Source organism: Nomascus leucogenys, chromosome 25, assembly GCF_006542625.1.
Source record: "Nomascus leucogenys isolate Asia chromosome 25, Asia_NLE_v1, whole genome shotgun sequence".
Classification (NCBI taxonomy): Eukaryota; Metazoa; Chordata; class Mammalia; order Primates; family Hylobatidae; genus Nomascus; species Nomascus leucogenys.
The window spans coordinates 15,052,576-15,068,659 of NC_044405.1; the positions used below are offsets into that span (position 1 = coordinate 15,052,576).

Below are 16,084 nucleotides of genomic sequence, written 5' to 3' on the forward strand. Positions count from 1 at the left end.
GGTTAGAAGGAGTCTAACTGGTGGTCTAGCGATTTTGTAATGCAAGGCTGAACAAATTAGTGAACAAAATGTAGAGCTGAATTTGGAGTGTATTAGATGTTTTTCAAATAGTCCATGGGGAAAAATCATGATCCTAAAGGAAGAGACAAGGCATACATTTGGAATTATCCTGGTCCAGGCCTAGTGGTACACATTAGTATTAACTACATAGCATGCCTCACTGGAGAATTTCAAATTCATAATTTCCTTTTGATTTGTTTTAAATTTGTTTTCAGAACTATGGCATGTGGTCACTTAATCACCAACCCTGGTTCGGTAAGTGGTATGTTTTCTATAGCATTATTATAGCTCTACCTGCAAGGTAGCGCGCTATAGGCAGTAAACGTTTCTGGAAAATCAACTAGTAGTGTGGGAAGTCGACTTTGAATAATTCACTCAATCTCTCTGTCCTCAATTTCCTTATTTGTAAAGAGGAGGGAATCCAGATATCTCTGAGGTTGTACTTAAAATAAAAATCTGTGGAACCAAATATATTTTTTATTCTTTCTCTATTTTTTTAAGCATCTGTCTGACCTATGTAGCCCAAAGGAGGTCTCTGCTCTGTGGTTACTTTTGAGGGCTATCTTGCCAAGTGGTACTTATTTTTCCAAAAAGACATTAGCAGAAGCTCAACGAAGTGATCTGGAAATAATTTAAAATGCAGTAATTTTTAGCACTGGAAGATTTGCCATTTGCCATTGGGTCTTTTCAATGCAAGCAGGAGTGTTAGAGTAATGTTAAAAACACCATAAAGCCCATGAGAACACAGAGAATGCTCTCCAGCCATAAGTTTCAGCAGTAAACAATGGCAGGTTGCTGACACACTGGGGAGAACAGGGCTTACGGTGAATACATTATCTATATGAAAAGCAGGGCATGCTGTGAATCCAGCACAAGGAACTGAGCAGACAATTCCTCCTCCTGAAATACCATTTTCTAAACCTCCAGACACCTTCCGGAAAGTGTTCAGTGCCTCCTCATTGAGTCTTAGGGGGACGGGGATAACAGTCTCGTAGTTTATCCCAGCATAATGGCATTCGTCTCATTACTGCAGCTTCTCCACAGCTGCAGGGTACACCATGCAGGTTCCTATGAAGCTGATGAATATAGCTTTAATTGACAATGCCATGCCAATACATTTTAATTAATGTTTCAACAGTATAATTAAGTTTTGAATTTGCACACTCTTATAGCCATAGTAGTTTGCTGAGCTGAAGAAATGAATACCAATATTAATGAACCTATTAATTGAAACAGCATGCAGAGTAAAGATCCCGTTACTTAAACACTATCATTGTCACTTGTACGATAATTTTAAAATATTAATTGAAATAAATTAAGAGCCTAATGTATTCAAGAGAAGGGGTTTTATTTTTTCAAATAGACCATAAGCCCCGCTCAATATTCTGACATTTCTCTCCCAGATATGCTCCCATCGATGAGCTCATCACTTCCCTCTTTGGAATGCTGCTTTTAACTTGGTCTTGTTTCATACTTTGCACTTATAAGAGAGCAATTAATCTAATTTTTGTGTGGCAAAAAGAAAAACTGTCTAAACAGCAATGTGATTCTGCCTGCTCTGCAGAGATATTTTAGGTCTTTCTCTCTGGGATTCTGAGTGACTTGTGGAGCATGTGGTCTGGTGAATATTAAACAGTGACATGATGCTGTGCTGTAAGACACTGGCTTTCTATAAGGCAATAGACCTACCTGTTGCCTGGATGTAGACACTTCAGCTTGGAATTCCTAACACCTGCTTAAAGATAGCTAGTGTGACAGCAGTGTCAGCGTTAGGAAGTCTGGTGAAAAGATTAATATACGACCTACACCAAAGATAATCCGAAACTGCTATCCCCAAGTGACTCTCAAGAAATCAATACTGATCTTTACTAACATGATAGAGAAGGGAAGAAACGTGCTTAAAACCTGTGACAAAACTTGCATATAGAAAAGTAGCCTTATGTTGAAATGTGAAAGTTCACTTTGGGTTTATGTTTGTTTCTGCCTGGCTTACACTTGAATGGAAGATATAAAACAAGCTCACACTGAAGTTTTCTAATTAAGGGACTAATTTTTCTGGCTGAGAATGCACAGTAGGCTGCAGTGAGGAGAGAAAAATCCATTCATCTTTCAAGGGAGAATGCTCTATTGAACTTGTAATATAATGGTGGGGTTTGTATTGTAACCATAGAATGTACTTTCAAGGGTTTTCTAGATTTTTTTTGCCAAATGCCAACTTTAAAAATGTCCATTTTTAAGAAGATGAACATAAATTATAAAATGTAAACAGACATTCTATCTGGATATTTGATCTATTTAAATTGTTTGTGATGGACATAATTTATTGAAGTTAAATATTTTTCAAGAAGTGGAAACATTGTCAACCACAAAACAAAAACCCTGACATACACACTTATTAAAAGTCATAGTAATTAAATATTGTTTTCCTTAGTTTGTCCCACCGATGTCTACATCTTTATAAATTTAATTCAGTTCAACAAATAATTTTTAGGCATCTATCTAGTGAGGGCATTTGCTTAAATGCAGTGATGGGGCATTATTTTTCCCCTTTAAAAGAACATAAGAGAATACAATTCACAACATAAATTCCAAAGTCTCTCTAGAGCTACAGATAACTATGAGATTTACTGTTTTTCATTTCCACTTCCCTAACTTGGAATGCAAACCACTAAGACGGTAACTGAGGGTACAGAGTGACGGAGTTCATGGTCTCAAACTATGATGGTAGGAAGTAAAGGTGACTTGGTACATCTACTCAACCAGAATTTTGTTTTTGGGAATCAAGTCTAAATATATATTTAGTGGCTTTATGAATCAGAAGCAGGGATGGATTCTAAGGTGTAGAGAAGGTAAATGTAGTTGAAAGTAGAATCTTCATGACAGTACACTTGTGCCCTGGAGGGAGTTATTTTCTGTATTTCATCACTATACTATTTCCAAGTTTGCATTGGACGTATAACACCTCCACGTCTGAACCAAGACCAGGGCAAGAAGGCAGTGGAAGAGGAGACAAGAAGAATAAGCTAAATAAGGAAGGACTGGCTTATAAATGATACTCTCGGCGAGTAGAAATACCGAATGGATTGCATTGATGGTGGTAGTGGGGGTGCTGTTATCTTAATAGAAATAAACTGAGTGAAGTCCAAAAATATGGAGGTCTGGGTCACCAAGAGCTTATGGAAGAATAGACAAAATAAAGAGGGGAAAACTATTGAATGGTATAACATTCTGACATACTCTGATGTCATAAATAAGGAGATTTAAGTGCACAGCTGGAGTCAAGTGTAAAAGGGTACTTTCAGCCTGTGTGCTTGTGAGAACTTTTGGATGCTGCTGGCGTTTCTTCTCCCACTGGCTTTGGTCAAGTCATGTAATAAACAATGTATTTGCTCATCAACCTCGCCTTGCCTGTCCTACTCATCAACATCACTGCCTCGACAGAGCCTCAGGCTGCGAAATATGGAAACTCACTTTTGCCCTGCAAAATATGGAAACTACTGTTGCCCTGGGCTGCATGAATTGCTCCACCAGTCCTAATATCACCCAACAGGTGTGGGCCTCCGGGCAGAGGTATGCAACAGGTAAACACAAGATTACTTATTAGAAGGTGCTTCACCTTAGGATAGTCATTTATTAAATGACCATTCCAAGGCAATATTAACTTCACTGAGGAGTCACTAATGAAAAATACACCTCCAAAGGTAAACTATTTTTAAAAATTTTATACCCAAAGCAATATTTTCTTTAATTGTTTCGAGCATGGTTTCTCAACCTTGGTGCTATTGGCATTTTGAAGTGAATAATTCTTTTGCGGGGTGCCGGTCCTGTACACCATAAGATGTTTGGTAGCATCCCTGGACTCCGTCCACTTGATACCGATAGCACTCCCTACTCCCGGCCATGACAACTAAAAAAAAGTTTGTAGACATTTCCAAATGTTCCCTGGGGGACAAAATCCCTTCTAGTTGAGAACCACTGATTTAGAGTATTAAAATACAAAAGGATAATATCACTATCTACATACTGTCAATATTTTATTTTCTGAAGTAAGGCATACTTAAAGACAGCTTTGGTCAGTAAAAGTATAAAATCTGAGCTTTGGTAAGGGTACACTTTACAAGGCATAGAGAACTTCAAAACATTCATTTCATAATGAATGTATAATACCCACATGTGAGAGCACATATTGATTCAGTTTGAGTATGTCTGCCTTGTGGATCTTTAAAACCTTTCCAGCCTGGGTTATTTTCCCAAGCTTTCTTTATAATTACACCAGGGATAGAGTTACCTGGCATTAATCAAAACCAGACAGTGGACAATGACAAAGAGCTAGCATGAAGAAATATTTCTCTTAGAAATTCCTGGAGGGAAAACAAAAATTGATTAGGGAAAAAGTTCACTGAGTTTTGTTGAAAGGTGAAAAAGATTGAAAACAAATAGGGACATACAAAAGCAATTATTTTTTACATGGTTTATCTAGGGATAGCAAATGTTTAAGCCAACAGAAAGATAAAATAGCTGTTTCAAATTTAGCATCAAAGGTATTCAGAATATATGATCTATTGAAAGGTATAAAAATCCTTTAAGGAACTGTGTAGAGCAAAATGGTTAAATACAGAGTTAAATCTCGAAAAGTAAAACCTCAACTGAATCATCTTAATGGTAGCACAAAGGTTTCATGCCTCCAGGCTCTGTATGTAAGCAATCTTTCCTTTCAGCATTATTTCTAGAATTCTCTTTAACTTTGTCATGCCTTTAAAAATAAATTTAATAGAAATTTTAAAGTATTTTTCTTCATTCCTAAGTGTTTCACCATCTTTTTACTCCACTTTTTTATTTGCTATGATAATTCTTTGCTAACTTTTTTATGTTTTGCTTATCCAAATATTCTAGGGGTCAAATATCTTGAGACCATTTTACGATTCCTATGGAAACATTTTACACATCATTTGAGCCATTACTTTTGTTATAAATCAAGGAAAATGGCTAAATAACCATTTTATGTTGCTTGAAATAGGGATAAAGTTAAACTAATATGAAAAATTATCTTCCTCTCTTTTAAAAGTAACTTTATAAATAATTAGAAAACATTTATTTACAGAACGGCTTTTACATGGAAACCTTCCAAGAATAGAACACTAGGCAAAACTAAAAGTACACTTTAAAGTTCTTAATTTTTGTCTGCCTCTGGGACATACAGAAACCTGAGACTGAGCGACACCTCTTGTGAATTCAGTGATTCTCAAACTTACCTTGCAATCACAAAGAGTACACAGCTGACTCCCAAGCAGGCTAAGAGCACATACATCCAAATATCTGGAGACAGCGGGTTGAGGAAGGAGAAAACGCCTGGATTGGTGCCATTGGGCTTCCGGTAGAGAATGCTGATGCCTAGGGTCATGAAGGGTTTGGAGAAGTCAATGACTTTCTCCCGCACGTAGGTGATGGTAAGAGGAGCCACTGCCAGGTCAGCCCTCTGCAAAAGCAAGTCCAAAACTGTCAGCTTAGTCTAGTTTCTTTGCAAATGTCTAGACTTTTCCTGGGTACTCCTGAGTCTTATTCTCAACTCTAAATTCTTCTCATTCATGAAGCTCCTGTGATGGTTGGTTCTAATACAAACACAGTCAATTTATACAGTTATGTTTATGAAACCGTATCAGCAAAGAGAAACCAGAAAGTATAAAATACACGTATATATATACACAAACATATATACATCATTCTGGAACTAAATGAAGACAAAAATGCAGGAGGATGCCTTTAAAAAGGGCATGTGAGAAAAAGAAGGAATGAGCAACTTGGTTGTACTATTAATTGACATGATGAGATTTTGCTCTGAGCTGAAAACTTTAAAATTCTTTTTTTTTTTTTTTTTTTTTTTTTTTTTTTTTTTTTTTTTTTTTTGGTGAGACAGTCTCACTCTGTTGCCCAGGCTAGAGTGCAGTGGCGCAGTCTCGGCTCACTGCAAGCTCCACCTCCCAGGTTCATGCCATTCTCCTGCCTCAGTCTCCCGAGTAGCTGGGACTACAGGCGCCCACCACCACGCCCGGCTAATTTTTTGTATTTTTAGTAGAGGCAGGGTTTCACCATGTTAACTAGGATGGTCTCGATCTCCTGACCTGGTGGCCCGCCTGCCTCAGACTCCAAAAATGTAAAATTCTTAATTTAAGAATCACTCAAGTTTATGTTCAGTATGAAAGAAGGACCCATATAACATGGTTTGGCTCTGCGTCCCCACCTAAATCTCACCTTGAATTGTAATAATCCCCATGTGTCAAGGGTGGGACCAGGTGGAAATAACTGGATCATGGGGTATTGGGATCTGGTGATTATGAGTGAGTCTCATGAGAGCTGATGATTTTATAAGTGTCTAGCATCTCCCCTGCTTTCACTCATTCTCCCACCTGCCACCCTGTGATGAAGTGTCTTCTGCCATGATTGTAAGTTTCCTGAGGCCTCTCCAGCCGTGAGGAACTGTGTCAATTAAATCTCTCCTTTATAAATTTCCCAGTCTCAGGCAGTTATTTATAGCAGTGTAAAAACAAACTAATGCACCATATATTTTTATCATTAATTTTTATCTTTACTTGCCCTTCTAAGTAAGCAAACTCCATTTCAGGCTGTTCTTCTTTGCTGCTTAAAAAAATTGTTACGACTCAAAAAAAGGAAACATTTCTTCTGACATCATTTTTTTCTCTCTTACTTTCTCTTATGCATATTTTCAGATATGTTAGAAATATTGTTACTTACGTGATCTATGAGTTCTTTAACCATCCCGTTCCACTCCCCTTTGTCATTCTGGGCCCCGTATTTGCCATCGGGAACTAGTTTAACATCGTAAATGAAACCCAGGATGTTTGACAATTCTTTTAACAGGTCCAGGCAATATCCTTCAAATCTGTCATTTCCATATAGAGGCTTATCAGATTTCCTGTACATAACATAGGGTTCTTCCTAAATGAAACAAATCAAATATGAAAACCCTGTTACAATGAAAGGAAGAGTTTACCCCATCAGCAGCTTGAAGATGTGAAATGTTTGATAATGATTTTGAAGAGCTGAGAGTACTGAAGTCATTCACTCATCCGCCTATGTCCTCTATAAATACAGAACACTTCCTATATTATTGTTTCTTTCCCTTCTGCCTCTTTTGATGGGAGCTTTTCCTTCCTGTGTGGAGGGTGGGGCTGTGCGGGAATGGTGTGATGGATACACAGTCACTGCTAAACGGTGGGTCTGAGAAGAAGGAAGGTGCAGAGGGAAATGGGGGCCCAGATGCCTGGCCACCTGCTGTGCCAATACCCGAGCTTTTTTGTATGACCCTTCTGGCTTTTTTTTTTTTTTTTTTCCTGACGGAATCTCACTCTGTCACCCAGCCTGGAGTGCAGTGGGGAGATCTCAGCTCACTGCAAGCTCCACCTCCCGGGTTCAAGCCATTCTCCTTTCTCAGCTTCTTGAGTAGCTGGGACTACAGGCGCCTGCCACCATGCCTGGCTAATTTTTTGTATTTTTTTTTAGTAGAGATGGGGTTTCACCATGTTAGTCCAGGATGGTCTCGATCTCCTGACCTCGTGATCCACCCGCCTTGGCCTCACAAAGTGCTGGGATTACAGGCGTGAGCCACCAAGCCTGGACCTGGATTTAACCTAAGAACCTCATGACAGAGAAATCTACATCACCAACTATTTCCTTTCATTCTTTGCATTTCCTGTCCATGACTATTCTCATTTCTTTATCTCAATTTCATCTCAATTTCACTATTCCCTTATGATTTATATATTTTGATTGTTTTCCTCCAGGGTAGCCTATTCCAAAGGCCATTTCTATGTCTTCTTTTATCATCTTTCCCATTTTCTTTTTTGAAATCACCTCAAATCTCACATCTGGTCATTCTCTGCTTATACACATGCGTCATCAGTACCCTCTCCTATAAATAATGGACACTTCCCTACTACCATGCATCTATAACCCTGTTAATTCTCATTTGACTAAATGAATACTCATTTTGTTTTATAAAATTATAATAGTTGCTATACTACAGACATATTCTTTATATTGAGGTTTATCCTCAAACTGATAGTGGGATCATTCGAACACAATAGAGAACCCTGTGTTTTCATAAGACAGTCATAGAGAAAGTAGTAACAAGAAGAGCAAACCAGTTTTTCCTTTGGATGAACAATTCTCACAAGTTAATAATATCAACAATAAATTGATTTGACATTATGGACTGGTGTAAGGCAGGATGTCTGCAAGTAAGGATTTCAGGAAAGGCTACTCCTGCCCAACTCCCTGGAGAAAGGAAAAAGTGGAAAATAAGCAACCGGTAGCTGTACAGTGGCTAGATGGGGCATGACCAGGTCTCTAATAGAAGGCAGGACTTTTCAAGAACAGTTAGTAAAGGAGCTGTGTACAGAAGTGTGCGCAGAGCAAAGGGAGCCAAGGGAGGTGGGGGTCTGATTTGGCAGCAAGTCACAGACACACAGGCAACAGCCTCTTCGGGAAACCCGCACCACCCAGGGATGAGGCAGGAGGGAGGAAAGAGTACTCCTGAAGCTCAGTGCAGCTGGACCCTAGAAACAGTGCCATTGACAGGCAGGTTGTAGAAAGTCAGAGGTTCTGAAAAAACTACTAGTAGCAGTTGGGAGGGAACAGAAGAAGAGCTTCTGTTGCCTCTCTTCCCCCACCTTCCCCCACTTCCCTAGTCTCTTGCTAGGGTCTCCACATGGTTGAAAGCAACTAGCATCCAGAGAGCAAGGGAGACCAGCTGGGAGGGGACAGAGAGTGGGGCTGAACAGGACTGGCAATGGATTAGAGGTGGGAGATCTTCAGAACAATGTTGGAAGCTTCTAATTCAATCTTATTGTAAGTATGTACAAACACAGGCTTTTACTGTCCCAATGGAAAATAGACATTTGCAGACAGAAGCGTTGGCATGAAAAAGACAGTTGAGGAATGCTTCAAAGTCTAAGGCAGGAACCTGGATAAGACACCCTCAATTCCATGAAGTCAACTTACCAGAATGGTGGTGACAACGAGTGTTCGGTTGGCCAATGAATCAGTGATATTGCTGGACTTGTCTTTGTTGCTGTCCGTCATGTTAAGCCCGCTGTTGGAATTCCAAATCCCAATCTACACAGAACACAGTACATCAGAGGCTGCTGGCTGTCAGTGTGGCATTTACACCAAAGAGAAGCCCCTTCTCTACCAGGAACGGGCACAAAAGCTCACAGTTTGGGACACTAGGGCATCACAGTGGAAGCTACTAAACGTGGGGAAATGAAACAATGGAGGAATGAATGTGTAGACAAAATAGGATATATCTGTGCTACTGGGGGCAGGGTAGGAGGAGATCTTTTTAATTTAGTAAGCTCATTGTTCTTTTTTAAATTAAAAAATATTTAAGGATTCTTAAATGAATATCAGATTTTTCTTCCTATATATATTTGTTGAGCATCTACTTATGTGCCAGGCTCTGTTCTAGGCGTCTGAGGGCATAACAATGAATAAAATATACAAGAGTTTCTTCCCTTGTGGAGCATACATTCTACTGATATAAACCTTAGGCTGCCAAAGTAGTATCACCAGTTTATTTAAAATGTATGAATAATGGGGTGAAGCAGCAGGGTGAATGGTGGAGAGACCAGGCATCTAAAAGGGAAAGATAGTGGGTTGCTGTGGCTCAAGCCTATAATCCCAGTGCTTTGGAAGGCCAAGGTGGGGGCATCCCTTGAGACCAGGTATTCAAGACCAGCCTGGGCAACAGAGTGAGACCTGATCTCTACAAAAAATTTTTAAAAAAGCCAGGCATGGTGCTGCACGCTGGCAGTCTCAGCTACTCAGTAGGCTGAGATGGGAGGATGGCTTGGGTGCAGGAAGTCAAGACTGCAGTGAGCCATGATTGCACCACTGCACTTCAGCCTGGGTGACAGAGCGAGACATTGAAAAAACAAAGTGATTTTTTCTTTAAAAAGAGAAAGATAAATGGAAGAAAACATGTCATGTGCATGAGAAGTAGACTAAGTTCAGGGCCTATCTTCTTTGGGGAGCCAAAGCTGGGCAAAGAGTGCTTGTGAGCCCTAGCAGGACTCCATATCTCTGTCACAGCATCTAGCATCTTCTGTTATTATTTATCTGTTTACCTTTCTTGTCTGTCCACTTGATCATGAACTCCTTCAGTGAGGGTACTCACTTTTATGGTCACTGATTTTACTGTCACAAAACCAACCATGGCAACTGGCATTCAGTAAAGCCCATTATTCTTTTTAAAAATAATGATCCACAATTTTCTCCAGTGGCCAAGTAACTGCTGGGTTGTGAGGTGGTGTAGAAGTATATTGATTCATTCAGCCTTTGTGGGAACCCAGAAGAGGAGCCTTGGGGATTTTGAGCTATTTTTCCAAATCTTTCTGTAGGCATTTACTGCCAGCCTCACATGGTGGCATGCAAGTATGTTTTAGAGCCAGGAAGACCTTGTTGCTGTGTGTCCTTGAATGAGATTCTAAACTTTCTGAGCTTCAGTTGATTCTTTACCTATAAAGTATTTCACTTTAGGAATAATGAGAAGATCAAATAATCAGATGATGTATGTGGAAGTGTTGGTGTGTGCTGTTAAGAGCTGCGCATACAGTAACAAGAAAGGACATTGAAATGGCTGCCTCAGTCATTTCTTCAACCTTACCCTGTCATGAAGGAATTTGGACTCATTTTTTTAAAAATTCGGATTCTGATAAAGTAAAGGAGCTATGACAAGTGGGGGCAGTTTAGGAACATGAACACTTGGACCTGCTCTGAGATGGACAGGGTGGAGCTATGCTTAGTCCCTAAATATGTTCCTCCAATGGGAAGACAGACGGGAGCGTTAGGCTCCATCCTCCTTTGCTTTTCTATTTCTTGACTCCGATTTACTGCCTATATTTGGCAGCTGGAAATTCATTTAGCTTGACAAGTATCCCTTTTAGAGATATCAGTGCTTTGAGGAAGTTTCAAGGACTATTACACATTCGCACATCAGTGTAAACTATTTTAATTTCAGTTTTATTTCCTATACTTAATGAGGGTTAGTTGATTGGAGAAATAAAGAGACAGGTGTAGGTAAACAGGGGAATGGGATAGTTTTTGCATTTGAAAATACTGTGATCCTGCCTGAAAAGAGGTGTCTGTTGGGTTATAGGCTGTACTCTTAATAACCATCCAACATTTCCAGGATCTAGTGTGATAAATATCACCTAGTATGCACATTATAGGTCTATTGGTTGAAGAATCTTTATCTTTCTTAATTTGGCTTTAGACTCAGGGAAAGTGGACAGCATTTTCTTCCTTTTCTTCTCAATCTCCATCCCTTCTTCTGGGGCAGGGACCCTTGCTTCTAGGAAATGTAACTCTGGCTAAATATACCTGTCTATTGATTTTCATCCAAGGCTGTGCTTTAGGTTGTGAACAATTGACTCCTAGCTCCATGAAGAGTGTGTGTAAATTGGGCCCTGACTGTACTTCTAATTAAACCTTCACTTAGACACTGAGGAGAAGGGAATCTAATTTTTAATTAAGTAAGTATTGAAGGGTGGAGAAAATAACTGTTTTTGGCCACTTGATTAAGTGATAGGATGTGGTCTCTTTAAATCTTATTTCTATTAATGTCAAGTATGTGAGTGTTGGAGGAACTACCATAATATTTGAAACTGACAGTGTTCAATAGCCTAGCAATATCACTCTCTTGCAAAATAAAACTTGAACTTGTAGACAAATACACCCCACAGCTTGATGTCTGGTTTTTCTTTCTTTTGCCATCTGCACTAAAAGTGTAGAAGCTAAGAGATCATTGCTGCTGCCAATCCTATCAACTAAGTCCCAAGTCTTATTCAGTTTAAACTTTCCTTCTTAAAATGAGAAAAGGGTGACCATTTTTTCCCCTGTTGTCTCTACAGAGGGACCTACAGAAGGTCCTTTAAATGTAGACTAGAAGAGTATCAAAATATAGTAAAGGTCAGGCTATTCTTGGGAAATGTACAGTATATATATGCTGAGTGACCTCAGTCTTCTGTTTCCAAACCTGTAATCAGCAAAACAGAACTATGTGTGTGTGTGTGTGTGTGTGTGTGTGTGTGTGTGCGTGCATGTGTGTACCTGTGTCTTTTAAACCCAAGTAGTCAAGTGGCTTTATCTGTTTCTTGAAGTAAATGAATATGTTCTCAGGAAATGAATGTCTGCGTTTAAAGAAGTCAGATCTCATGATTCATGTGTGCTGGAGAGAGAGGTACAGTTAAGAAGATGCCTGGACATTTGACATTTCAGTACTGTTCTACGAACTAGGAGGAGTGCCTCCAGGGAGCGGAACCTCAGTTTTCAAACTTTATAGTGAAAGCAGAGAGCAGTCATTTACCAGTGAGAAGTAGTGGAGGGTGGATCAGTTACTTGTGGGGAGGAGCCCTCAATATCTAAATTATCTGGCCCTGATTTCTTTCACTTTGTAAACTCGCACAAGGGAGCAGCCATGTATTATCTAGGACAACTGAGAAAAGCATTTGAAAATGAGTGCCCAAACGACATTAAGCAACCTTTTAAAAAAAGTGATGCAATAAAAAGGGTATTCAGAGAGCAACTAGTATCTGTCTTCTAAACCTAGACAGTGATTCATGTAAACTCAACATCTAAAGGGGCTGAGGGAAATAATCAGGTATCTAGGGCAAAGATAAAGGTATATCTGTTTCCTGTATTACGAGCCTTTTATGACAAATATTTTAGGGAGGGATATTGTAAAGATTGCTAGCTTCCTCTTTTGGAAAGACTTTTGGGTGAATAATACTATTCTAAAATAAGTCAGAGTACGAGGAAAGCTTTTGGAATTTAAATATGATGAAGGTGAATTTTTGTTTAAGTTGGAGACTTCTGGAAAAAGTGCAATGTGTTTGTTGGGTCTGAATGGGTCGCCTGTGCTAGAACTCAGGTTACCGTGAATTTTTGACGGAGTCATAACACAAAACAGCACACCACGGTGTATACAACTTACAATGTGGAACATGACGGGCTACCCGGAGGGAAGAGGGATGAAGGCATGGAGGATCAAGACCAGAAAGTTACATCCCTAGGGAGTGCATGTGGCTCTTGCAGTTTAGTGAAAAATAGAAGACATCCCCCCTCCCCTGTATATAATTTCAAAGCTTGGATTCCATTCCCTAGGATATTTGTATTAGATTAATTAAAAGTGCCCAGAGTCTCAAGATGGATTAGTGTAATAGGTTGTTTTTTTTTTTCTTTTTCTGGGTGCCGGTTAGGTTCATCTATTTACCAGTGAAATTATAGTGAGGAAACCAGATCGCCTTCTATGTGCACTTAGTAGCCTTGTTCACTGAAGATTAAAACAAGGCTTTTAAACCTGTGCTTTGAAAACTTAAAAAGAAAAAATTTTTTAATTCATCACTGAATACTACTAAGAGGGGACAGGGTTTTTGGCTACAAGGAAAAACTTGTGTACACTTTCTGTGACATAGCCGATAACTTGAAAGATGAAAGTGAACCTGACAAAACTGTTCAAGTTGAACAACCTGAAGCAATTTAAGGTCCATTCATCAGTCCACAGATTTTTTTTACCAAGTAGTTTTAGACAGAGAGAGACAGAGAGGGAAGGAAGGAAAGGAGGAAGAGAAAGAGAGAGAGGAGATGAAAGAAAATGTTTGCTTACCACGGGGACCTTTCTCTGATCCAAATGTTTTTAATGTCTCATATTTGCTTATATAAATCTATGCACATTCATTGGCAACATGGCACTGTATAATAAACTATAAAATAGTGGGTGTTATAATTCACAAGATAATCTCATTTCCTTTCCAAGGTCCCTAATGTTTGTGCCCTCTTTAGAACTGTGGCTCTAAAACAAATTGCAAGACAGTATGCTCTGATGAAGATATCATGCAAAACAAAAGATAGCTCATGAGAAAAGGAAATTTCTGAAAATGGTTCATATTTTGTGGTGGTGACGTTGGAGGAGGTGTCCTAGCCTTCTGAGGCTGTAGCCTATCTGACTAGTCTCATGGATCAAATCTATTGTTGTTTTTATCCCCCTTAGGGAAAATATTTAGTGATTTGAGAAGGAATATAAATAGGTCAGTGTCTCCTTCTGTTACAGTTGCCTGCTTTCAATCCTAACAGGGACTGATCCTGCCTGGGAGAAACAAAAATAATCTTGGGGGAAATATTTAATCCATCATTATTTAATCCTTTGCAAACCCGTTTTCAATTCACAGGTGATGTTGTTGAGAGAGAACACATTCAATCACTCCTCTCTCTCTTTACATGGAACTTCCCTTCTAAACTGCAATTGGAGAGCTACAGGTCTGGTAACATTGGAAGGGCACGGGCCTTTCCAATGACATTCCCCATCCCACCCCCAGGTTTCCTGCAGTTGTTGTCAGAGTACAAACCTTCTTCCACACTTTATACAAGTGTTTAGACACTTCGCCAGCAGCCTTGGTTTTCAGAGAGAAAAATAAAATAAAAACAGCACTTAATTAAAATGGAGCGTGAAACCCAGAAGGAATCATGGTGTGTGAGTGCTTAGAGTGTTACAGTTCCCACCCATTGTTTGGAATTTGCATCTTAATTCAATATAAAGCCTGATAATAGGTACAGCAAAGAGATGAATCAAGACTTGGGTCTCACAGAAGTTACCTGGTGGTAAAACTCAATTTTTACTTTTTCTTTCACACACCAAGAAATGCCCTGAAGTGCTTTTCAATGTACACAGGTATGGTGCAGTATTAAGGGTCTTCATTGTTCCTTAAGAAGACCCTTTTAAGGCATTGGTAACTAAAATCAATCAATCAATCAACCAACCAACCAGCAAATCAATCAATACACACACACACACACACACACGCACACACACACACACACACACAGACACATATAAAGAAGAAGTATGGTTGATGACTTGTTCTTTGATTATGGGTTTCTGGGCAGTAGAAATTTGAGTGAAAGAGAATGGGATTTTTGTAATAATTTTCCCTATTGACTCCAAGAGAGGCTGACATAAAAAGATTGGGCATTTCCTCCCTTGGCTCCTGAGAGAGACGTGTTGGCTTCCCTCATTGCCTTAAGGCCCAATCAGCCTTCTCAGGAACTGAGCCCAAGACACCTGAAGAAAGAAAAGTTATTGCAAACAATGAAGAGACAAGAAACCAACACAAAACACTTTCATCTAATTTGATTTTGCCTTTGATGGAAAAACACCAATGCAATGCGCATAATATTACAGTGTATAGATAGCTGTGAAAGCATAACAATAGCTCCATCTATTTCATCATTCACCTAGCCAAAAAGATGTTTCCTTAACAGCTTTTCTCCCCCTTTCAGTGCTATACATAAGAGGAGAACAGAGTTGGGGAAAGACTCATGCTTCGAGAAGCAGACATTTTCTTAAAAAAATTATAGGCTTTTAGATCATAACAAGTATTTTTTTTCCTTTGTTCCCTCCAGCCAACATCCCACGCGCCATTGTGGAGACTGGCTGGATGCCTTGTGCTCTATCAGAGCGTGTCAGACCAACAGAGGGGCAAATCAGAGTGAAGAGGAAGCCAGAAGTTGGGAGAGACATTTTTGAAGTGAGAAACCTGCATGTATAATATGTACTCTCAAAACTGCAAACTAATTATTTTCCTCAAACATTTCACACCGGTGGTCACCTTCTAATACTTTCAGCCTAAATGATCTTTGTTTCCATTAATGTTTTTTTGAGGGGGAGGGGTAGTTAGCACCTGCAAAAAAAATGTGTCCCAGTTAACAAAAGCAAGAAAACAGAAATGAAAACCTTACCTCATTTAAAAAAAATCAACCCAACTAATCGAATTGAGCAAGCAATCGATTGTTCCCAAAGCCACTCTTACATTAAGCACACTGTCTTATTCACTATAGTGGGAAAAAAATGTCAGATCATAGAGTTTTCTGTTGAGGTGATTGCTTTGGGGGTTTCAATTGTTTTTCTATAGGATTCTCAGTGCAAAATCTTCAAACTGTAAGTGTTAATTCC

General features: G+C 39.3%; 1 protein-coding gene and 1 long non-coding RNA gene across 5 annotated transcripts in view; one reads left to right on the top strand and one right to left on the bottom strand.

The window, feature by feature from the left end:
• The window catches only part of GRIK1 (glutamate ionotropic receptor kainate type subunit 1), a 429,993-nt gene that overhangs the window by 51,137 nt on the left and 362,772 nt on the right, over window positions 1–16,084 (bottom strand). For 2 of the 4 annotated variants that reach the window (XM_030806034.1, XM_030806036.1), the window contains exons 9-12: window positions 14,481–14,525; window positions 9,079–9,192; window positions 6,811–7,014; window positions 5,313–5,536 (exon numbers count right to left, since the gene is read on the bottom strand). In XM_030806034.1, coding sequence (XP_030661894.1) covers window positions 5,313–5,536; window positions 6,811–7,014; window positions 9,079–9,192; window positions 14,481–14,525 — 587 coding nt within the window. The remainder of the gene's footprint in view (window positions 1–5,312; window positions 5,537–6,810; window positions 7,015–9,078; window positions 9,193–14,480; window positions 14,526–16,084) is intronic. The other 2 variants (XM_030806035.1, XM_030806037.1) reach the window with 1 other exon arrangement.
• Window positions 13,861–16,084, top strand: part of LOC115833133 — a 35,394-nt gene continuing 33,170 nt past the window's right edge. Inside the window, exons 1-2 of the long non-coding RNA XR_004028574.1 lie at window positions 13,861–14,733; window positions 15,535–15,659. This is a non-coding gene — a long non-coding RNA (uncharacterized LOC115833133). The remainder of the gene's footprint in view (window positions 14,734–15,534; window positions 15,660–16,084) is intronic.